General features: G+C 37.9%; 1 protein-coding gene across 7 annotated transcripts in view; it reads right to left on the bottom strand.

The window, feature by feature from the left end:
• TLK2 (tousled like kinase 2) overlaps positions 1 to 25,491 on the bottom strand; it is a 117,582-nt gene that overhangs the window by 17,373 nt on the left and 74,718 nt on the right. For all 7 annotated transcript variants that reach the window (XM_072746910.1, XM_072746912.1, XM_072746911.1 and 4 more), the window contains 8 exons: positions 24,899 to 24,991; positions 20,335 to 20,445; positions 19,189 to 19,325; positions 13,400 to 13,552; positions 9,597 to 9,663; positions 8,141 to 8,238; positions 6,463 to 6,544; positions 1,705 to 1,796 (listed from right to left, as the gene is read on the bottom strand). In XM_072746910.1, coding sequence (XP_072603011.1) covers positions 1,705 to 1,796; positions 6,463 to 6,544; positions 8,141 to 8,238; positions 9,597 to 9,663; positions 13,400 to 13,552; positions 19,189 to 19,325; positions 20,335 to 20,445; positions 24,899 to 24,991 — 833 coding nt within the window. The remainder of the gene's footprint in view (positions 1 to 1,704; positions 1,797 to 6,462; positions 6,545 to 8,140; positions 8,239 to 9,596; positions 9,664 to 13,399; positions 13,553 to 19,188; positions 19,326 to 20,334; positions 20,446 to 24,898; positions 24,992 to 25,491) is intronic.

Below are 25,491 nucleotides of genomic sequence, written 5' to 3' on the forward strand. Positions count from 1 at the left end.
GTGTCACAGAGGCACATAGTCCTGGCTTCAATCCCTTACTGTTGCAGAAAGCTAAGGCAAGTAGCACCCCACTTACAGTTACCACAGTGTTCCTTACCAGTGTTCTCTTTAGGGCCAGCCTAAAAGCTGCACACTAAGACCAGGCAATGTATGTGTGTAAATCCCAGCAAAGAGAACCATTTTCTCAAGGTTGACCAAGGCTGGTCCCTCATGAAGTCAAGTGGTTCAGAGTGGTCAATGCACACTAAGATACAGAACAGGCTCCAAGGACAGGTGAAGAGCATTTTTAAAGAGAAGCATATATAGTTCCAACCCTCTTATGTACTCTGAGATATATACCAGGGACATTTCTCATTTATAACTGGTCAGAACAACATGTGGTCTCCTTCTCTGAAGCGCTCCTGGCATTCACTATGGCATGCCATTCGTCCCTGCACGCCAAGTGACTGGAATGTACTTATAATAATGGAACTGCTCCTCAGAAGCATCTGGACTGCAGCTGCCTGTCACGTAAGAGACACATGCAGGGTGCCATGCATAATGCACACATCATCCCTCTTTCTACCTCTGCTCAGTCCTATTCTCTTAATGCCCCAGGAACCCTCACTTTTTCAGTGCTGAGTGCTACTGCCAATCTACATGGAATAAGAAGCGTTCCTGGACCTCTGAGAACTAACATCTATACAGTAAGAGCTGCCTTGGTCCCTGCCCCAAGAACCAGTCAGTGATATAGAAATGAGATTTAGCAGCCAATTAAAAGGCTACTTCAAAGTCCACTGCTTTTTCCCTCCTCCAAAGGACTATTTGTAAGGAAAAAAAAAAAAACAACTGCTTTAATAGAAAGGGGCTGTCTTCTCCTTTCAGAGTTAGGGCAAGGCTAACTCAGTGCTTGTACCTACAACAAGGAAACAAAACTAAGCTCAGGGTGGCAGGGGGAGAGGTCCCCTAAAAGCAAATTAATTATGCATGGCCTCCAAATCAAATGAGCCATGAATTCCAATGTTCTGAAGCTTGGGGTGGAGTAAGGGAAATAAGCAAAACCTGACATTAGTGGATCAGAGAAATTCACACCTGTAGTACATGTAATAATCATTCATTCTAAAGAAGATGCCCCCCCCACCCCCACTCCATGCGGAGGAGGACTGCCAGCAGCAGCCTTGAGAAGACAGGCAAGCACGATAAGCAGGACACTGAACACGGAGAATTCTGAAAAGGGAAACTGTGAGGGGGAGATGAGCCCAGCACTGAGGAGCTGAATGAGTCAAGTAAACACCATTGAGGCACCCCTAGTGACCCTCACTGTCTCCTCCATGATGAAATGACTGAGATAGCAGAAGCCTCACCCAAAGCTCCCCAGGAGCCCCAGGGCACTACCATCTGCTTTCTACAGACAAGCAAGATGGTTTCTGAGGCTTTACTTGTTTATTGTAGCTAAGGTTAGATACATAATGGAAAGGGAGGTTAAAGAGTATGGATTTTGGATTGAAAGAAGTCTAGGTTTAAATACTAGCTCAGCCATTTCTGAACTATTACTCAAATTCTGGAAGTTTCAGTTTGTTCAGTGGTAAGATGGAACACTTACTCTCCTAGAATAGAGGAGTATGTGACACCACAACAGCAGTGCACATACCATATTAACCTGGGGTTCACACCACAGCCACTACTCCTGAACTCTGACAAATCAGACATTCTGGCATCACTTACTTGTGGTAATTCTCCTTTTTCTCATCTCTCCAGTTTTTATTTAACTGGTGAATTTTCACAGCTACATATCTTTGTTCTGTTAGATCAAATGCCTACAAAGAAAAGGAATAAGTTATATTCTGAATAAAAGCTAACAAGAATTACAGGCAAGTAATGCATTTGAAGCTTCTATTTAACACATGGATATACTCAAAACCTAAAATGCATTATTAAATATAAGCAGCCGTGGATGACAACACATAACGTACTTGTTTCAGAGTTACAACCATTTTCTTAAAACTTGTGATCAGATCATTTAGAGTCTCCAGACGCACTGGCACCAAAGGGCTTAGGAAACAACCAGGCACACACCACAAACAGCAGGCCGGCCCGCGCCTCACCAGTCACTCCCAGACAGTTTTCTCTGTGGACACTGTCCGCCCTCTCTTTGACCCTGCTCCCCTGGGCTGTGTCTTACCCCTCTGCTGACATTGGGACTTGACAGGCTTCACTGGGGTGTCCTGCCACTTCTGAAATGCTGGGGACACAGACTACCTCCTCCTTGAGAAATAACCCTTCCAGATACATGTTTGTTGAGAAAATAACCTCGTAATTTGTTATATTGTGTTTATTAAAATACAAACAGAAACAGAGACAAAAACCAGTCCCACCCATATACATATGATGGGTAAAATGAATAGCACTTTCTGATGCCAACAATGTCTGAAGTTGGTCACACCAGGTCACTTCTCTAGCACCGTCCAAAGAAAGGGACAGACTTTCTCCAAAGACCATCACAGCTGGAAAGTCCTCCATCAGCTAGGTAGTACTATACAGTGAAGGGAAGAAGGCAAACAGGTGGGTTTGTGAGGATGCTGGGTATAAATCACAATTTGGTAAAGTGAGTAGCATTTTAATATAATAGGAAATTTCTCTTATATAAAAGAATTCATGGAGGAATTCCTTTGGAATGAATAGTTTTTCTTAGCTTTTAAAGTTCAGATGAGAAACTTAATACTAGAGTTCCAACATTATTACCACCCATCTGCCAGTTTCCACAAATGTATGAACGGATGAAGGTAACAGGCACAGGAAAAGTCCATGAATAGTGATGATTACTGTTCTATGGATCTTTTAAAATAAAAACTACCTCTAGGAAAACACTAAATGCAAGAGAGGGCTGCTTATAAAAGAAACTCCCAATTTATACTAAAATTAAACCAGTAGTTTTAAAAATACAAAACCACATAATTCAAACAGAATATCTTATTTCACAGAAATAGAAATTTCTGAACTCTATTTTCAGAGTGGACTCTGAAGTCCACCTGCAAACTTGTATAACATCATGGCTTTACAGCAAAGAACAATTTCAAGCCATTAACAGCCAGATCAAATACCACCTGATTTATAAGAGCATAAGAACATTAATGACACTACAAGTGTCTTTTTTTCCACCCACCACACCATATTTCTGAATCCAAGACACTGGGATCCACCACTGATTAAAAGAAAGGCTTCTGGAGAGTGGAGAAGAGCAAAAGAAGAACTACGTGGAATGTACACATCATTGGATGAAGCATCTAAATTTTAGGAATATTAAAAGGTTTAAGGAACACACTAGGGAAAAAACGGGATGAAGAAATCACTAATGAGCAACTGGGAAGTACCAAGAATGAATTTTGGTATTTTAAAAAAGAAGTTGTCTCATTTCTGGGTTTATAGCCAAAAGAATGAAAAGCAAGGTCTTCAAGAGATATCTGCACACACATGTTCAAAGCAGTGCTATTCATAAAAACCAGAAGAGGAAGCAACCCCAATGCCTACTGCCAGATGAATGGATAAAGAAAATGAAGTATGTGCATACAATGGAATATTATTCAGTCTTAAAAGAAGGAAATAAAAGGGGGGGGGGGGATCCTATCACAGGCTTCAACATGGATGAACGCTGAGAACATTTTGCTAAGTGAGCCAAGCCAGTCACCAAAAGACAAATATTGTGATTTTACCCAGATAGCTATCTGAAAGTAGTCCAATTCATAGAAAGAGAAAGTACAACGGTGGTTAGCAGGGGCTGGGGGAGGGCAAGAAGATAGTGGTTGATTAAATAGTTAAAGTTTTAGTTTTCTAAGATGAGAAAATTCTGGAGATCTGTTTCACAAACAACATAAACATGGCTAACACTACTGTACATTTAAAGATGGTTAATGTTGGTAAATTTTGTTTTTATCACAATTTCAAAAATTATCAAAAATAAAAAATTAAGTGTACGATTCAACAATGAAAACAAAACCAAAGAAGGTAAAAGGAAAGACGAAAGCAAAAGTGCAAAAGTTAATGGAAAAAAACAAAACAAAAAACCCCTAAACGCAACCCTGGGCGCTTGGGTTGCTCAGTCAGTTGGGCATCTGTCTTCAGCTCGGCTCATGGTCTCGGGGTCCTAGAATCCAGCAAAGCCCCTGTCTTTCCTGCCCTGTCCCCCACCACTTTGAGATCTCTGCTCAGCAAGGAGTCTGCTTTTCCCTCTCCCTCTCCCTCTGCCCCTCCATTATACTCATGTTCTCTCCCTCTCAAATAAACAAACAAAAATCCTAAAAAACAAAACCCAAATCAAAGAGTAGACTAGATCAACAAAAACGGTTGACTCTTGGCAGGGGAAAAAACTATTGACTAAACCTCTCTGACCTATCGGTCAAGAGATGCAAAAATGGGCAGCCCAGGTGGCTCAGCAGGGGCAGTCCAGGTGGCTCAGCTGTTTAGTGCTGCCTTCAGCCCAGGGCCTGATCCTGGAGACCCGGGATCAAGTCCCACATCAGGCTCCCTGCAATGAAGCCTGCTTCTCCCTCTGCCTGTGTCTCTGCCTCTCTCTCTGTGTATCTCATGAATAAATAAAATCTTAAAAAAAGAAAAAAAAGATGCAAAAATGAATATTTCATTAAAAAAGAAAAATAACTAAGGTATAGATGATATTTTTAAACCAAGGTGAGGGCAGCCCAGGTGGCTCAGCAGTTTAGTGCTGCCTTCAGCCCAGGGCCTGATCCTGGGGGCCTGGGATCGAGTCCTGCATCAGGCTCCGTGCATGGAGCCTGCTTCTCCCTCTGCCTGTGTCTCTGCCTCTCTCTCTCTCTGTCTCTCATGAATAAATAAAATCTTTAAACAAACAAACCAAGGTGAAACAGAAGATTTTCCAGAAAAATTAATCAAAAGTGACTTTAAGAAGGGGAAGAAAATATGAATAAATCAGTATTTATAGAAGGAATTGAAAAGGTAGTCAAAAAGTTTTCCTTGGGGTGCCTGGGTGGCTCAGTCAGTTAAGCATCTGCCTTTGGCTCAGGTCGTGATCTCAGGGTCCTAGGATGAAGCCCTGCATCCAGTTCCCTGCTCAGCATAGAGCCTGCTTCTCCCTCTCCCTCTGCTGCTCTCCCTGCTTATGCTCTCTGTCAAATAATAAATAATATCTTTAACTTTCAAGGAACCAACAATTCCTATGCAATGCATTCCAGGGCATAGGAAAAAAATAGGCACAACTTATTCTGGATAAGTAGGACACAGAAGCTAGACAATGCTGCCTGCACAAAAAAGACAACTATGGGCCAGTCCCACTTACAAACATAGATAACAAAATATGATATATTAGAAAATCAAGCCCAATAGTACACTAAAAATAATATTCTAGTTCCGGAAGTGGATAGTAACAGTAGTCGTACAGCATTATGAATATACTTAATGCAAGTGAACTGTACACTTGAAATGGTGAAAATGGTAAATTTTTATGTATATATCGCCACAGTAAAATATTAACACTAAAAAAAGGAAAACTGTTCAATCAGTATGTTGTACACCATAAACTAATATAACATTGTGTGCCAACTACACTTCAATTAAAACAAACAAACACACACACACACACACACAGGTACTAGTCGTTTTGGAAAATATATTTTTTATAACAATAAAAAGTGGGGGATAGAACTAGTTTATACTGTTTGTACCTGAAATGAAAACTAATTATTTTGTTCAGAAGATTTCCCATATGTAAATACATAGGGCCCAACATAAATCCTAGCAGTGAAGGCTGCAGCTCAGGAAGAGACTTAGCAGGGCCATATAGTAAAGACTATTTAATAAATGGATTCTGCATGTAAAAGCCCGGTGCCAGAAACAGCTAGGAAGAAACTTAAGGAGGCAGTGACTAGTGAACATGTTATTGGATCTGCAGCTATCCTGAAAATCAGCTGAATTTCTCATTTAGCACAAACCAACTGGAATGGAGGCACAGCAGCCTGAACTCACTGGCCTAGCTGAGGCCGGGATGCTCCTTCAGAATGCCAGAGCTACTAAACACTCGGGACTTAGAAGAGGAGAACATTTTAAAAACAAAAAGCAGGTTTTCAAGTAAGAATGAACTTTAACACATCTATTTTGTTAAAAAATAAAACTGTAAGAATAAAAGTAACATATACTTATTTCTAACAAATGTGAGGTAGGAAATGTAAAACCAGAATAAAAATCATCACAGTTTACCCAGAAATGAGTGTTTTCCTTTCTGTTTTTTTTTTATTTTTTATTTTTCAAACTTGAGAACAGTGCAAAAACACTGTATCCTGCCTTAGTCACTGAAGTTTACTGGAAGCAGTTTTCCCTAAGATACAGGTTCTTAAAGTTTTTGAACTTCAACGAACAGATATCAACCCACAATTATCACTATTTTTAATGCTCTTTCAAGTTGGTAATAACCAATAATTTAATCCTTAGTCTCTGTACCCCGTTTCTTACACTTACCTTGTAAACTTCACTGAAACCTCCTCTACCCAAAAGATGTAATAACAAATATCTGTCATTTAGCGTTGGATGATCTTTAAATCTGTGGAAACAGAGAATACAGAACATCCTGAGTTTAAGGACCACATAATCTCCACACTGGCAAAATTCTCAGAGAATCTTACATGCTCTACACATGATTACAGCTGCTGCTGACAGTCTGGCAACAATACCAGTATAGCTAGTTGTGAACATGAAGTAAGTTATATAGTTCAAAAAGACCACACAATTACAACACACAGCACTATCTCTAGCGCTATTAGGCATAGGTGCTAGGCTCAGTGCAGTGACACCTGGACCTGTGACCTTTGTTGACCTTCCTCCCTTTCTTAAAGGTGGTTGTGCAACTACCATCACCATCCACTTGCTATAAGGTACAGACTACACCAGATCAGGGATTTTCAAACTGTACTACCTATTTAGTTCTTCCAAAGTATTCAAGAGCCACATGTTCCCACTACTCCAAAACTAATACAATAAAATGTAAAGATATTTTACACGAACTTAAAAATTATCAAGTCACATGTTCTCTGTTCATTCATTTTCTCTAAGACAGTTTTACAATATAACTGTTTTCCCCACAGAAGATTCCACCTCATGCTTTCTAACAGTAAGACAAAGAAAGAAGGGATGCTGGCAAAAATAACTTCACAAATATTTCTACCTAATTCCTAATCTTAAACAGCCCAACTGTTACTCCTGAAATAATTCTGGGACAGTGACATGCCTACAGAGAGGTGACATGACTGTGGCAGTTAGCTCCTTGTTCAGTCACAGAGTTATAGGTCCCCAGTTGGGCTGACTGAATTTCACTGGGCTACCATAAAGATGATATGACAGCATCAGGGCTGTGCCACCCCCTCACCCCCCAGCCACCACCACCTCTGCCACCATACAGCCATAAAGTACTCAGTCATGGTAACTGCTGCCACTTCACAGAAAGAAAAGTCCACGGCTCACACTGGCCAAACAAAATTACTCAAGCTACAGCTATGTCCAAGAAAATCACATTTTGGAGTCAGAAAAACATGAGTAAGAATAGATTATGGACTGAAACTACTTCCCACTTTAATCTACTTTTCAGTTACAATCCTTTAAATAACTTATAAACAAAGGTGGGCATTCATCTACAACTAATGCACTGAACTTACGAGTCTCTTGTTTAAAATCTCAACACACAAATTGGCCCTTAAAGGTCATTCCAAAACTGGTGCCATCTCAACCAAGTAACTTTCCATGACACCATATGGTCACCCATGCTTCCATTTAGCAAGGCTCTGCAGCAATCTAAATATACATGTATCCCAACCACTAAGAACTGCAAAGCTGTATTGTTTTAGTGACCTCTACTTGTGTAAAAATGCTATAATACGTATACAGATATTTAACATATAAATCTAACATATATGTGTGTGTGTGTGTGTAAAAAAAGAAATATATATATATATATTTATTTAAACAAAAGCAAATCATAGCTGTGTTGTGTTCACAAACCTGTATTATACCTTGCAATACAGCTAAATACACCATGGAATTATTTATCCAATTTATATTAAGCAGAAACATCATTTTAGACCATTCAATTCAAGTCAGAAAGTGTTCAGCAATCTCCAACCCAACATACCCCCAAGTTGCTTACTGTGAATTATCTTCATTATGTATCCTTTTTAGTTCCCTGATATGTAGATTTCTAACCCTTTCTAGCCTTTCCAGCTCTGCCTGGATCTCTGCTTCCTCCTACAGTGAAAAGGAAAGAAATAGCTCAGAACACAGGACACTACCTTTTCAGAATCTCATTTCAAAAACAGTAGACGTTTCTCTTTTCAAAAACTAAAGTAAATGTTTCTATTCCACTGAAAAAGATTTAAGAACTAGAATTTTGATCATAAAAAATAAACCCACAGTAAATAATAAAATTCAAACCATCCAAATGAATACAAGAAAGAAAAAAAAGCCCTCTTCTCCCATGCCGCCTCCTCTCCATCATACCCCTAGATGGAACTGCTGTTAAGTGTCTTGTGTAAATTTCCAGAAATGTTCTCTGTATTTACATATAGGCACACAATTTTTTAAAAAAAATACAAAAACCAAAGACTATCTGGTTCTGCTCGGTAAGTACAGATTATACTTGGTGCCTTAAATTCCACTGATTTAACAAGTTCTGAGCACCCAGTGGGAGAAAAACACATACACCAACAGCAGTTTATTAGATGCTTATTGACCATCATTACCATAAGTAGCACCTACCAAAAAAGTATAGGCTGCTAAATTTAGGAGATAAGCAATCTAGATCCAAGATGCCTCTGTGAACATTGCCAATAACAAGTTTTAAGTAGGTGCCTTCATGTTACAATATGGCTGGTACAAAACCTTCTCAGCCAGTTTAGGCAAGAGATAAGAGCTACTATGTGATTTAAAATATCCTAAGTGTCGTCATATCAAATCTGAACCACCTGCTCATATTGTATATTTTTTACTATAAGGATAACTACTTATGAAGCTTTATGAGATATACAGTATTATCCACTGGTGCATCATTGGTTGAAAAAGTGCTTTCATTGGGTGGCTGGAGTTGATTCAAAAATTTAAAAATATGGGGATGCCTGGGTGGCTTAGCAGTTGAGCTCCTGCCTTTGGCCCCCGTGTGTGATCCTGGAGTCCCGGGATCGAGTCCCACATCGGGCTCCCTGCATGGAGCCTGCTTCTCCCTCTGCCTATGTCTCTAGCCCTCCCTTCTCATGAATAAATAAAATCTTTAAAAAATATATAGAAATACAAGAAAGGAGGGGTGCCCAGGTGACTCAGCTGGTTGTGCATCTAACTCTTTATTCTGGCTCAGGTCATGATCTCAGGATCCCAAAACTGAGCTGTGAGTCGGGCTCTAAGCTCAGTGGGGAGTCTGCTTTAGACTCTCTCCCCCGCCCTACTCCCACTTGCTCTCTCTCGAAAACAAACAAATAAATAAAATCTTTAAAAAAATACAAAATGCAATAGCTTAACTACTGAAGATTTCTACTCAAATGTGTCAAACTATGACATTTGCTTCAATACCACATGTAAACTCACTTCTCCAGACATATTTTTATTACACTTACCTTTTTAAGATGACCTAATCTGAGTTTGAAAATTTCTTCTTGTTCATGGTATTCTGCTAATGTTAACCTGGAAAATAATGGCAGAAATCCCAGTAAATTATTTGAAATTGTAGTGTGCCTATTAAGAGAAATGACAAAGCATGTCATATGATATATTCAGTCTCTCTGTTAAAATAAAAGATTATCTATAAGTCCTCTGACAAGAGAAAACTTCTGTGATTTCTTAGATGTGACATGAAGAAAGGTCTGCAGAGCCAGAAGACTAATTTGTAAAAAATGAGAAAAGAAGTCAGCTATATTTTTACATTATTTATGAAATGAGCTTTGTCCATACAATTTCAGATGAAAATTCATTGGGAGAGGTAGCCAAAAATTATATGCCTAAGTTTTTTTTGAGGGGAAAATATTAAGCCAATGGATTTGATTATTTCTGATAACTCTTAGACCTTTCTACTATAATAACAAGGAGAAGAACAACACAGTAGAAGAGTCCAGGATTTGGAGTCTGAGGTCTAGAGTTCAAATTGCAACTCAGGCCATGTGACCTTGGACAAAGCAACTTTAACTTAAATCTTAGTTTCTTAAACATTTAGCAAGTAATGACCCCCCACCTAACAAAGCTGCTGTGCCTATTAAATGAAAATGTGAAATAATCCTTATTGTATAAAGTTTCTTTTTAAAAAAATTTATATATTCATGAGAGACACAGAGAGAGAGGCAGAGACATAGGCAGAGGGAGAAGCAGGCTCCATGCAGGGAGCCCGATGTAGGACTCGATCCCAGGACTCTGGGATCATGACCTGAGCCAAAGGGAGACACCCAACCACTGAGCCACCCAGATGTCCCAATAAATAAAATCTTAAAAAAAAAAAAGGAATGAGCATTTAAGAAGTGACAGCCTACTCTTCTATCTTCACTTTCTTCATACTCTAGAGGCACACACATATACTTCAAAGTTTCAGGTGTCACTGTTTAGATATATTCTAAATAGCTAAAGGAAGAAATAGCTATCCTATCAACCAGGCAGGGCTACAAAATAGCCTTTGAGATCTGACTAAAATAAAATAAAAAGAATAGCAAGAAGAAATGTATCCACTAGGGCTGTTATGCTTGTCTCTTCACTGTGCAGAAATACTAAAATCCATTATTCTGTATCAAACCAGTTAAAAAAGGAGAAATGAAAAATCATAGCTAGGGACTCTCCTTGCCTGAAATAGGTTCAATACCAGGATGGATAATGTGACTCACACTAAGGCTCCAGAGGAATGTTTTTGGCTTCTGGCCAAAGGAATGAGCCAAGTCACAGATACTCTAATTAAACACTGGACTGAAAACCTTCCAGCCTGGATTTTACACAGGACTCCAGATGGCAACTGCTTACTGACACACTACTGGCCTGCACTGAATTCTAATTATTGTTCTATGGCAAGGAAACAGCCTATGCCTTCTATTACTCCTGAGCCAATGGTCTTATGCACTAACATTTGATAATTTTCAAGTAATAATGGAGGGAGAGTCTCTCCACAAAATAAATATGGGAGTGGTAGCAAAAGAAGACAATGATCAGATTACTGTGTATAACATTTGCCCAGAAAAATTTAAAATCTGGGCTCCTACTTGGACTTTCTGAAAGGAAAGACTTTAAATTTAGAATCTAGTTTTAAAATATTTATTTGTAAGAATGAACATGTTTCCCAAGCTTATGCACTGTGAGTATTTTTATCACTATACTCAATGTAATTATTATTCATCTGTTCATTTCTCCTAAATAAACCATTAGCTCCTAAGACTGGGGCTATATTCTTAGCTCTGTATCCCCAGTGTCCAGAACAGGGCCAACTGTATAATAAGCATTTAACACAGATTTACAAAATGAGTGGCAAGGTAAAGGCTCCCCAACACATCAGGTATGTATGGAGTGAGGACTGGTGTTAAGCTATCTTTCTAACTGGAATGGGATATCATGGGCTTTTAAAAATAGTGTAATACAAATATTATTATATTTGAAATGGATTACGTTAATATGTTTTTTAAGAACTGATATGAAAACATAAAGGCAAAAGACATTCTTCAATAAATCATACAATATCATTATTACCTTTTATTTGTGTCTATCTTTGGATCTGAAACTTATTTTCAAAGAATCCCATAATGACAGCTGTACCAAATTTCTTTTTCCCTTGAAAAACCAATTCACCCACTCCAGATACACTGATTACAATACCAATAACTGTCTCTATGAAAAATGTATTTAAAATTTCAAGTATCTGAGTGCCTGGGTGGCTCAGTGGTTGAGTGTCTGCCTTTGGCTCAAGGTATGATCCTGGGTCCTGGAATCGAGTCCCACATCGGGCTCCCTGCGTGGAGCCTGCTTCTCCCTCTGCCTCTCTTTCTGTGTTTCTCATGGATAAATAAATAAAATCTTTAAAACATAAAATTTCAAGCATCCAATTGAGAAATCAACTTCACGGCCACCATCAATTCTTCAGAGACTGCCTATACTATCTGTACATCTTTTTACCTTTTTTTATTTGAAAGCTTCTTGAAGACAGAAGTGCTGACTTAAATTTGTCTTTGGGGTATGTATGAGGAATATTTTAAGTAGGTAATATATATAGGTTATTTCCCATGTCAATTTTGTTTTGGAGTTCCTGCTTAGTTGGCAAACTACAGCCCATAAGCAAGTCAGCTCAGTCTATTTTTGTAAATAAAGTTTCACTGGAACACAGCCATACCCATTCATTTATTTATTTCCTGTGGCTGCTTTCAGGCTACAACAGATAAGCTGAGTAGCTGCAATAGAGACCTTCTAGCCTACAAAGCCTGAAATATTTACCATTATTAAAAAATCTTGTCAACAACTGTCCTAGAAGAAGATTCTCTTAGCGGAGTGGATTATCAAGAATGTGATAATCAATTAGGGAAATGTGACACATGGCAAGGATAAAAAAGATAGCATCTATACTAAGGATCTTCTACCCCTCACATTCATGCAGACTAACTGCTGATTGGCAGTGGAAAAGATGACTACACTGTCACTGAAGATACTGGTGTTTTCCTTAGGTCCATGGAAGAGGAAAAAATGGTGATGTCAAGATTTGGCTTATTGGGAAAATACTCTTTTCTAAAAATAATATATTTTTTCTTAGCTTACTCCTAAAATTTGAGACTGTTAACTAAGTGCTGTTTAGACCATAAAGAGCATTCTTCAGCTGTGCATTCTTTAGTTCAAAATAGTAGCTGGGGGCAGCCCTGGTGGCTTAGTGGTTTAGGGCCACCTTCAGCCTAGGGCCTGATCCTGGGGACCCAGGATCGAGTCCTACATATATCAGGCTCCCTGCATGGAGCCTGCTTCTCCCCCTGCCTGTGTCTTGGTCTCTCTCTCTCTGTCTCTCATGAATAAATAAATAAAATCTTAAAAAACAAAAACAAAATAGTGGCTGGGTAATACCCATAAGATGATACTGAGGTACCATAACCCAGATCCACACATAAGCAACTATACCATTTGACGATCACAATGACATCACATTTGTTACAAGGGTGGCCAAAGACCATGACGCCAAGTTAAGAGACATTATTTCTCCCACTTATTCAAAAATACCTGAGATCAGGACTAAGAAAATGAATTTTACAAGGTTTTATATATATGTTGTGAGTAAATCCATAAAAATGTAACTAAAAAGAAGGCTAATGCTCTAGAAATCCGCATAATTTATCATTTTGTCCAGTGGCATTCAACAGGACATGAGTATTTTGGGGAGAGTATAGTTTCTTACAGTTCACATTAATAAAGAACATACGTTTCATTTTCAGCTCCATTGGTCTTGCTTTTCCGCTGTTTCTGCTCATTGGTTGCTGGAGGGGCCTGTCCCATGGCAGGAGGTTTCCGCTTTGCTAACATTTTCCGTTGTCTTTCTATCTCTTCCCTCTGTGAATTTATCCTTTCCTGCTGCCTAGAGATAGAAAAGATGCGGCACAGAAGGTGATAAAAAAAATTGTAACGTGGCTGTAGAATAAATATCTTGGTATGTATATATGTGATAGGCTTCAGAAAAAATAAGCCCCTTTCAATCAATAAAGATTTGATTTTAACTTCAGGTTAGAAGAGCCAAATAACTGATGACAGAAAGAAGTTTTGGAATGAGTCTGTGCTTTAAGACGGTAGTTATAATTTTTCTCAGACCAGGAAAGCAGGCAGGAACAATATCCAATTTCCACTGCAACCTTATTTTCTGACTCAGAAAGAATTTTCTGATTTCTTTTTAACAGTTAAGAAAACAACTCTTGGTATGACCCCACTAAAAACCTGTTATTTCTATAAGAAAATTACAAAAGGTTCCAAGCGCCTTTTTATTTTTTATTTGGATTAAAGTCTCCTCCTGGATTAAATTCATCAAGAAAGAGGCCCACAGCCATCATATGCGTAATGCATAAATACAGCGTACAATGATGCCAAAACTTGGGGAAATCTTAAACTGCATATTCTGAGAACAAGAACACTTTCTTGAACGTGAAAATGCAGAGATCACAATTATATACAATATAATAACAATTCCTATATTAATTCTTGATATTCTTAAAATGATTTAGCTATTTAGACTTACAAATAAAAATCACCTAAGGACAGTCCTATCAGTGATACTTCATTTACATTTATTTTGGGAGTAGAATCTGGAATTATGTCAGTAAACTGTAACTCATCTTAGAAAAGAACCATGTCTATCAAGCCTTATACCTCTAATACATGACAGTTGCTTTTTAGAGTTGATCCTTAAATACCTCTTGCATTGTATCAATTTTAGAGAATGGCCATTCTTCACCCATAGAAAGAGTATTTCCACTATCTTTCTTTCTTTAAGATTTTATTTATTTATTCAGGAGAGACACACAGAGAGAGGCAGAGACACAGGCAGAAGAAGCAGGCTCTCTGCGGGGAGCCTGATGTGGGACTCCATCCAGGGACTCCGAGATCATGTCCTGAGCCAAAGGCAGATGCTCAACCACTGGGCCACCCAGGCATCCCTCCACTATCTTTTATAGAGGTATTGATATCTGATAATCCACCTCATTCAAATCTAAATAACCCTATTTAAAAAGCCATTACCTCTAAAAGAAAACAAGACAACCATAGTCTTAGGCACCATTACAGATTGAAGTCGGTCACCTAAAAAGATATGTTAAAGTTCTAACCCCCAGGACTTCAGATTATAACCTTTGGAGATAGGGTCAGTGAAGATGTCATTACTTAAAATGAGGTCATACCGGAGTGCAGTAGGCCCTTAATCAACATGACTAATGTCCTTATAAAGGGAGAGAAGACACTGTGACACATAGAGGGAATAGCATGTGAAGATGGAGGCAGAAACTGAAGCTATGTTGCCACAAGCCACAGAATGTCAAAAAATGATCCTCCCTAGAAGCTTCAGAGGAAGTATGGTCTGTCAACACCTAGGTTTTGGATTTCTGGCCTCCTAAACTGTGAAAGAATAAATTTATGTTGTTTTAAATCACCTAATTTGGGATGCCTGGGTGGCTCAGTGGTTGGGCATCTGCCTTTGGATCAGGGCGTGATCCCAGGATGGAGTCCTGCACTAGGCTCCATGCAGGGAGCCTGCTTCTTACTCTGCTTCTTCCTTTGCCTATGTCTCTGCCTCTCTCAAGAATAAATAAATGAGGGATCCCTGGGTGGCGCAGCGGTTTGGCGCCTGCCTTTGGCCCAGGGCGCGATCCTGGAGACCCGGGATCGAATCCCACATCAGGCTCCTGGTGCATGGAGCCTGCTTCTCCCTCCGCCTGTGTCTCTGCCTCTCTCTCTCTCTCTCTCTCTCTGTGACTATCATAAATAAATAAAAAATTAAAAAAAAAAAAAGAATAAATAAATGAAATCTTTAAAAATAAATAAACTGCCTAATTTATGATATTTTGTTACAGTAGCCCTAGGAAATGAATACAGACACCTTCAACAGTAAAACTATATTCCAGACTCCAACCATACTATACAGTAACTAGTAAGAGAGATATTAAAAAACAAATGCACGTATTTTTAGACATCATTTTAACCAAAGGGACAAAAAAATTTAGTAATGATCTACAGATAACTCCTGAATATCCCAGATAAAAATTTTTACAGATTTCCAGAATTTTGTGTTCTTTATCTACTGTGTAATGGTATAGACACTCAACGGATATCTGACACTTAGAACATCAACCAAGAGTTGTTTTTCATCATAGATCATGTGACAAAGAATCACATGGTTCACAAGAAATCATTTTAAAATGGGATTCTAGGGGCGCCTGGGTGGCTCAGTCAGTTAAGCATCAGACTCTTGACCTCAGCATCATGAATTTGAGCCCCACTTTGGGCTCCACATTGGGCATGGAGCCTACTTAAAAAGGGGGGAGGGGTGGTGGATTCTATTACTCCTTCTACACCAGAATAAATACCGAGACTATCATTACAATGCTAGGAAGTTTAATTTACTCCTGTTGATAATCCGTATCTTCTTAAGTGACCACAATTTTGTATATGGTCAAACCTCATGACTTTAATATTGTTTATTTCAATATAAACAAAATCTTTTTTTTTTAAGATTTTATTTATTTATTCATGAGAGACACAGCAAAAGAGAGGCAGAGACATAGGCAGAGGGAGAAGGAGGCTCCATGCAGGGAGCCTGATGTGGGACTTGATCCCGAGACTCCAGGATCACGCCCTAGGCTGAAGGCAGGCGCTCAACTGCTGAGCCACCCAGGTGGCCCTAAACAAAATCTTAATAAAGATTTTTTTCCCTGTTTGAGGAAAGCATCCTAGGAACCTAACTGGAAAGCAAGGACCTTTGAGGAATGCACTAACCACTCTACATCTAGACTTTCCAGCCTGCTCTTCTAATCTACAGATTCTGGACTTGAGTGACAGCCCAACCAGCCCTGCCGTCTGCAGACTAGTCAACTCCCACAACCCAAAGCCTTCATCTATCCTGTCAATACTGTTTCTCTTGCCTGATGGTGATTTTGTACAAATCAATGGTTTTTGTAAACTGACAGCCTCTTTTAGCTTGTCTGAAGTCAAAGAGAATTTCTTATCAGTGACAAGGATCTCCTTTCTGTCCCAAATGGGTTTTCTGCCAATTCTAACCCAAAGTTTTATGTATCTTCCTCTCTCTGGAGTTCACTTGTGGCACTGAATGTGTAAACGTATGACAGATCTTGCCAACTCTCGGATTCTCTGATTAATATATTCAACAACCTTTACGTCATCTGTTTGAGCTTTATATTTCAGAAATAAGGCCGGCATATACTTAGGCTCAGTACTTAATGGTGAAATTTAGATCTGTTTAATAAAAATGAAAACCACACCCCCCACCAAAAGCAATTTTTTTGATTACCTCATCACTGACTGAGACTTTAAGACTTCAAAGGAAGAGTGTACTGAATAACCACAGTATATAATATAACTATATTCTCAGAACTGTAAAATTTGCCACTTTCAGGGACACCTGGGTGGCTTAGTCGGTTAAGCATCTGCCTTCAGCTCAGGTCATGATCCCAGGACCTGGGATGAGGACCCACATGGGGCTCTCTGCTTAGTGGAGAGCCTGTTCCCCTTCTTCCTCTGCCACTCTCTCTGCTTGTGCTTGCTCTAATAATTAAAATCTTTAAAAAAATAAATAAGCTACTATTTCAGTAGGTTCAAACATACTTTGGAAAGGAAAAAACTGCAATACAACTCTGATTTACCTACTAGCTGGTAAATTTTCTATTGTAGGGAATTAATAAAGATCACTCAAAAAGAGCAGAGGAACAAAGTAAAAACAAAAGAATTGCACTGAGGGTCCTGCTGAGACTATATTTAATTATCTGATTAAATTTTTAAATGTTTTGAGGTTTGTCTCTTCCTATAAAACCTAGCACTACTACCTGGTGTTTAGCTACTTCATCCCCAAAATATGTATCATGTTTCTTATATACAGAGAATAATCATTTATGAGGATATCAAATATAGACTTAAAACTGAAGAACTTCAACTTCTGCATTAAAACTGAAAGGGGAAAAAAAAAAAAAAAAAACTGAAAGGGGAACAGCCCAGATGGCTCAGCGGTTTAGTGCTGCCTTCAGCCCAAGGGCCTTGATCCTGGAGACCCAGGATTAAGTCCCATGTCAGGCTCCCTGCATGGAGCCTGCTTCTCTCTCTGCCTCTCTCTTTCTCTCCCTGTGTTTCTCATGAATAAATAAATAAAATCTTAAAAAAAAAAAAAAAAAAGGAAAGAAAGAAACTGGATGGTATGCCAATCTCAGGGCAATTTACACGTCCTAGTCAGGGTGCCATGCCTCCATGTAGCAGCCATTTCCACTGCCCTGGTGCATCTCTGCTCTCACCAGGCACCTATGCTTAGCACTTAGAATGGATGTCGTTCTGAGCCTCTGGCACCTGGCCTAACTCAGAAGGCTTTGTTTTTCTTCCTGGGTATTGTATCTTTCACTCAACAGCTAGCCTCTTATCACACCAAATTACACATACTTAAGGTACAAGTGTGAGGCAAAAACATACCAAAGCTAAGTGGAGGGTAATGTATGATACATAAGACAGTGACTATAATGTGCAATCCAGAGGTTAGGATTATTAATAAGATCAATATCTGCACTTTATTTCAAGCATAAATGTTATTTCTTTATGTTGCATTGCTATTAAAGGAGGCCCACACTCTCCAATTACTGCTCAAGAAGTTACATCAGCAAGGAAAAGGAAAAGCAGTCTATGGAACCATCCAATTCACCATGACCCACAGATTGAAAGTTTGAGTCCTCAACTAAAAACACAATGACCTTCCCCCCAGTCTCAGATGGAAATAATCTAGCAAATAAAGATAAATAAGATATACCAAAAGGTACAACATAAAGATATATTTTTTTTTTAAGTCCAGAGCTAATATTAGCTATTTACACAGTTGGAATTTAAGATTTTAAATGTCAATTTCCTCCTTCAAGTAGACACTTGAATGTTTCAAACCAAAGTTAAAAGTGAAGTTAAAAGATAAAGTGAATGAGTGCTTAAGATTCCAAGCTGCTGACAGACACACACTGTGGCTGGCCCCTAGCCTGACCACTGGCTCAGCCTCTGACTTTAAGGGAGCCGCTATCTCAAATCACCAGACACCATCTCCTTAAAGGGCCTCAGAGACATATCTTATAAGGTTCTTCTAGGGTTTTATTTTGCTTTCTACCTAATTCAGGACATTCTTCCTTAGGTCTTTGCCTATTTCATTTCTCTGTGGGCCCAGAATCAATAAGCTCACTGACTCCTTGTGAAAATACATTACATAATTAAAAAAAAAAAAAAAAAAGTACTAGATTTTTCTTCCTTAACTTCAGCAATTCTAATTCTTTTAAATTTTAATATAGAACTCATTTACTATTTCTCTGATTGTGTCATTTTTCCCAGCACTTCACCTCATTCCCTATGTTTCTTTACACATGTAAGGACTGAAGTTGAATGAAGAGGTGCCTACCACTACTAAAATTTTTAATGACTACAATTACAGAAAACTTAAACTAACTTTTCAATTTCATTTAATCAATGCAGTTCACTTACTTGATAAGGTTCTGAAAAGCATAACCATCTGTCCATTGTTCAGTAAAAGAGGCCCCATGTCGAACAGTGGTAAAGTGGCCCAATCTCAAGCGGTCTTGCATGCTCTTATCTCTACATGCCATCTTTTCCTGTTTTGACTTAGGGGAAAGGACAAATAGAAAATAACTTTATTCTCCTATGAGAACTCAGATACAGCATGATGCTTATTTTTTGTACTATATTGATCAAAATTTAGTACAACTGGCTGACTCTACGTGGTCTTCAGGAAGTACCCTAAAACTTTAAATAAATTCTCTGTATTAACATGTATGATATTATTTCTAAGATTAAAAATGAAAAAAAGTGGTTCCCTTTCTATAAAATTAATGAATTAAAAACAAAGTCCTCCTCAGTATCTTTGACATTAATAAAATAACCTACTTCCCTTTTATCAGTGCTCCCTGTCTTTTTAACAGCATTCCAAAGATTCCAGCAGAAGTAACCACCAATCGGTCTGAAATTTCTAGCTTATAATAATTTATTTCATTAGCAATACTGTTTCCATCTATGATAAATACATATTAGGGATATAATTTTAAAAACTTTCAAGAAAGAGTTACTAATAACTAGCAACTAATCAATTACTATATTAAAGGAAACACCAGCCAATTAAAGTAGTTGCATTAAAAAAAATAAAGTAGTTGCATTCAAGTATATATCAACTTAATTTTTTCAAAGCATAAAAAGCACTTAATTATCACATTACTATAAATGTAAAGTTACTCCAAATACCATCTCTAAAATGGAAGTCTAAGTATTGCTAAATGTTTGTAATAGCAATAGGATGTGCATTTCAATTAACAGGATGAATGTTAAGAATTCAGGAGAGCAACACTGCAAATAAAGTCAAGTGGGACAAGCTATCCCTGTGCAATCAACATTACACTCAAAGCAAGGCACAATCAGAAATAACGTCCCAAATTATCACCCTGGACACTAGGGCCAGTGTCCATGTAAGAAAGAATTCTAATTGTCAAACCATAATGAGTCTTCTCATAAAAGCCCTATTCTCCATCCAGCATGTGCATCTCAGGTAAGGAACAAGGAGCAACACCAATGCCACACCCTGAGCACCCGGGGATGCTGGCCACCAACCAAGACACTCACCTTTTCTATGAGGAGTTTCTTGCTCATTGTCACACATCGATTCAATCGTTCTTTGTACTTCTCTAGCATCTTTTGCTGCTCATCAATCTGCCGCCTCAAATCACAGTTGGCCTTCAAGGGGAAAACAGTTTTTAAATTAGCTCCAAGGAAGACAGATTAATACAAAAGCAGTTTTTAGGGAGTCCAACCATAATTTCCTATTGTGCAATCAAAAGCAAAATTAAGGTTCAAAGAGCTAAGAGTAACTAGATTTAAAAAACAAATACTTCATTCCTTTATTCTCTCTTCATAAACTTGTCTATTTAGTAAAAATGAATTGTTACTACAAGTGAGCAAGTTTTCTACTGATCATGTTTTACTCCTCTCAAAAGGCAGTTATTGTAGGCAAATCAAGTACATCACATATACCTAAACTGTCACAAAACAAAAACCTACAATTAATGAGATGTTTAAAACACATTCAAAAGGTAATTAAACACTTTAAAGCACTCACAGAATACTTACAAATGATAATTAAATACAAAAAAAATTACAAAAATTTTTAAAAACCACATAATGTTATGTTCAATTGTTCTCTGTTTATTTATTCTGTTTCCAAAGAAAAAGAGACATGAATTTACATAAATGTTTCTTACCAGGGAAACCAGGCACACCCATGCCTGCATAAGACAGAACTAACAAACAAGATGAATACAAGGTCCTGGTTCTCAAGAATGCCACAATGTAAATACGCAGTTAACTTAGCTGTGGTCAGAAGAAAGGGCTAAATACTTTGAAAAAGTCAAACCTCTTACAATAACAGAGAAGGGAAGAACCACTAACCCAAGGTCAATTTTGACTTGCAATTTTTAAACTTATATTAACAAAAGATCTCTAGTCTTTCAGCAAATAAATGCTACTTTATAATAAAGTGCTTGAGTTGTGAAAAAGATCTGGTATTTCCCAATCAAATGATATACGTGTTTCTGAAACAATAAAAAAGCACAAATGGAAGATATTACAGGCACGCAATTTTTGAGACTTTATAGCTTCATTTTTAAAGTGACCAATGTACAACAGCTTCCATCGCCAATTTCTACTCTCCTTATATGTATAATTTCTATCAGTTCTTTGTATAGAGTTCTATGGACCACTCTACCAAAAGCAAAAGTGCAAAAGTGCATTTGGATAAATGTGACTAATTCATAATAAAGAACCTATGGAGGGACGCCTGGGTGGCTCAGCGGTTGAGCATCTGCCTTTGGCTCAGGGTATGATCCCCAAGTCCTGGGATTGAGTCCCACATCGGGCTTCCTGGATGGAGCCTGCTTCTCCCTTTGCCTATGTCTCTGCCTCTGTGTGTGTGTCTCTCATGAATAAATAAATAAAATCTTAAAAAAAAATGCCTCTCCTCATTGAAGATGGAGAAAAGGAAACCAAAAACCAGACCTAGTAAAAATATTTGAGTCAGGAAAAAGAGTATTAGCTTGAGAATGATGAAAATGATCTCCCTAATCAAAAGAACATTTTAGAATACAGCATGTCATATTCCATAAAACACAAAAAGACATGACAACTATGAAATCAGAGCCAAAAACTGTAAGGAATGTGGTTTTGGGATGGATTAAGAAAGTGAATTAGAGGGGATCCCTGGGTGGCTCAGCGGTTTAGCGCCTGCCTTCCGTCCAGCGTGTGATCCTGGAGTCCAGGGATCGAGTCCCACATCGGGCTCCCTGCATGGAGCCTGCTTCCCCCTCTGCCTGTGTCTCTGCCTCTCTCTCTCTCTCTCTCTCTCTCTCTCTCAGGCTATGTCTCTCATGAATAAATAAATATTAAAAAAAAAAAAAAAAGAAAAAGTGAATTATATAAGGGGAATAAAATCAAGTAAACTAAAAATGTAAATATTAGAATCAAAACTGATATAAGATACAGTAAACAACAGAAAATATAAGGAAGACAAATTAATGTTTAATGAGATTCAGAAAAGAAGATCAATCATGTTTAAAGAAGACTTGAAGTGATAGAAATAAAGGGAAGAGATCAGGGATTCAAGCTAGAAACCAAGGAGGAGACCAACAGAAGATAGAGGCAAAAATTAAGCATAACCACACATTTCTAGAATAAAAATTTAGAGACTCTTGTATAGATGTACCCTGGCAAAAATTTTTGAAATACAAGAATAAGAGGAGCAAGTACCTATAACCATCATAGAAAACAGATTACAGGGTTTGTTCCTTTGGTCATAGTCTTCTCAGAAATAGTAAATGCTAAGAAAAATATAAAATGTGCATACACATGTGTGTCTGTGTCATACAATAAGGAGGTTAGAGGAGAAGCCTAACAAGTTATGACACAAAAAGAACACCTTTTATTTTCTTTTTAAGAACACCTTTTAAATGGGAAGGCTAGAGAAAGAATTCTCAAATCTACAGGGAAACAAAAAAACACTAATATATCCTTCTTAAAAAATAATTACTGAGATGCCTGGGTGGCTCAGCGGTTGAGCGCTTGCCTACGGCTCAGGTCGTGATCCCAGGGTCCCGGGATCAAGTCCCACATTGGGCTCCCTGCGTGGAGCCTGCTTCTCCCTCTGCCTCTGTCTTTGCCTGTCTCTCACTCTGTCATGAATAAATAAATAAAATCTTTAAAAAATTTTTTTTCTTAAATGTATTGCAGTCAACCAAAATATGAAATAAGACCAAAAAAATAATAATACTGCCAATGAGCTTAACACATTACTAATTATTGTAAATTAGGTCATAAAACTGCTTGTAATATAAGAATTATTCTTATAAAAAATATTAAAAGTAATAATTTAATAATAGTCTAAAGACATCAGATGTTACTCAGACTAGGCTTATGGTTCAGATACGTGCTCGATTCCAGGTTCTATACACGAGGGAGTCAAATACACTATGTTTTACTGTATTTTGATAATTACAGAAATAGAGGTGAAATTTTTTGGAGGGTGATAATCACAATACAGTGAATTTTATTACCTTTATTATTAAACATTATTATTATTGTTAATAAACAAAACCCTTCTTCAAATAGTCTTACTCAATAAGGGAGAGAGACTGCAGATCCGCACCCAGCTGTGTCATGCGAGCCCTGGAGGTTCTTCCAACAGAACCTTCAGGGCCCCATGGAGCCAGATGGAAAATTACTGCATTAGTACAAATGAGATCAAACCTACACCTTCTAAATCATTGGAGAAGATAAAAATGCTAGTCAAATTTATTTATAAATCAGGAAGACTGATTTATATATGCATTTACATATATGTGTACACACACACACACACACACACACACTACAAATGGCTCAAAATTACTGAAGGAAATGTACCAAATGTTATTACTCAGTTAATGGAATTACGGGTGTCATATTTTTTCAGCATTCTCTAAACTTATTAGAATAGGCATATACTGCTTTTATAATAAAAAACAAAGTTTTTTAAAGAGTGAGTCAGTCAATATGGTAAATTGCATATTAAAAAAATATTTTTGGGCAGCCCTGGTGGCTTAGCAGTTTAGTTCCTCCTTCCGCCCAGGGCGTGATCCTGGAGACCCGGGATTGAGTTCCACATCAGGCTCCCTGCATGGAGCCTGCTTCTCCCTCTGCCTGTGTCTCTGCCTCTCTCTCTGTGTCTCTCATGAATTTAAAAAAAAAAAAAAAAAAAAAAAAAGAAAGAAAGAAAAGGAAAGAAAAGAAAAGAAAAGAAAAAAGAAAAGAAAAGAAAAGAAAAGAAAAGAAAAGAAAAGAAAAGAAAAGAAAAGAAAAGTATTTATTTGTGAGAGACACACAGAGAGAGGCAGAGACACAGGCAGAGGGAGAAACAGGCTCCCCGCAGGAAGCCCGATGCGGGACTCTATCCCTGGAACTGGGATCACATCCTGAGCCAAAGGCAGACGCTCAACCGCTGAGCCACCCAAGTGTCCCCAGATCAGGTATTTTTGAAGTTACTCTTCCAAGTATAAAAAAACCTCAGACAAATACTTATAAAAGATACAAAATGCAAAACCAGGGCTGAAAAGTACTTGTGAAATAGTTTTAAAAAGATTACAAAAACTTCTCTGCAATAGAAAAACAATATTTTATGTTGTTTCCCACAGTTGCAAATGAAATACAATACTCCATGTCTATTTCCCTAGTACATAAATATTAAAATTCTACAACATAAGATTTCCAATTTAAAGATAGTGCAGATAGTGCTTAGATATAAGTTTGATCCTAATTCCTACTGAGATTCCCTCAGATTAAATAAAGGAAAATATCCAAATGTTTATTATTGTAGTTTTTTTTAAAGATTTTATTTATTAATGAGAAGCACAGAGAGCGAGAGAGGCAGAGACACAGGCAGAGGGAGAAGCAGGCTCCATGCAGGGAGCCCGACATGGTACTCAATCCTGGGACTCCAGGATCACGCCCTGGGCTGAAGGCAGCACTAAGCCGCTGAGCCACCTGGGCTGCCCATTATTTAACTTTATTATTTGGTGACAATAATTATGGTATGTGCATAATCCAAATACACACAGTATCAATCAGTTTGTTATAAAATCTCTTACCACATTTTAATACTTACTCTTAACAAATCATCTATTCTTCCCTCCTTCTTTTCTAAGTCAGAATTCTTACTGTTTTCTAGTGCAGATATTTTTTCTATTGTGAGGTCAGACTATATAAACAAGAAACAAATTAAGATTAGTCTCAAAATATTATATCTCATAATTTTCTCATTACTTTTCTGGGGGGAAAAAAAGCACTTGCTAACACAAATAGCCTGCAATCACATGGCTTAAGAAATTAAATCTGCTTTCCTGATCCCATTCTTTAAGTCTTATATTTTGCTACACCTGCACTTAAATACATGTTAACTCTGGTATAAAATATATGAATTCTCAAATGACTGTGCATTGAGCAATACAGAAACATACTACTCTAGAAATGAAACTAACTTTGAATAGAAAAGGAGTTCAGAGAGGACCCAAATCTCTAAAGAACAAACACGCCACCTAGTGGAAACAAAGAACACTCAGAAGGGGAGAGAAGTTTTCTGTAAAAACCTGTTCAACAACTGTCCAAAAGCTGCTAATTCAAATAAAATTAAAATCTACTCAAATAAAATTAAAATCCTACTCTTGAGATTTAAGAAATTCTCCCAGATTGCCAAGCATC

This window comes from Vulpes vulpes, chromosome 2 (genome assembly GCF_048418805.1).
Source record: "Vulpes vulpes isolate BD-2025 chromosome 2, VulVul3, whole genome shotgun sequence".
In the NCBI taxonomy this organism is placed as follows: Eukaryota; Metazoa; Chordata; class Mammalia; order Carnivora; family Canidae; genus Vulpes; species Vulpes vulpes.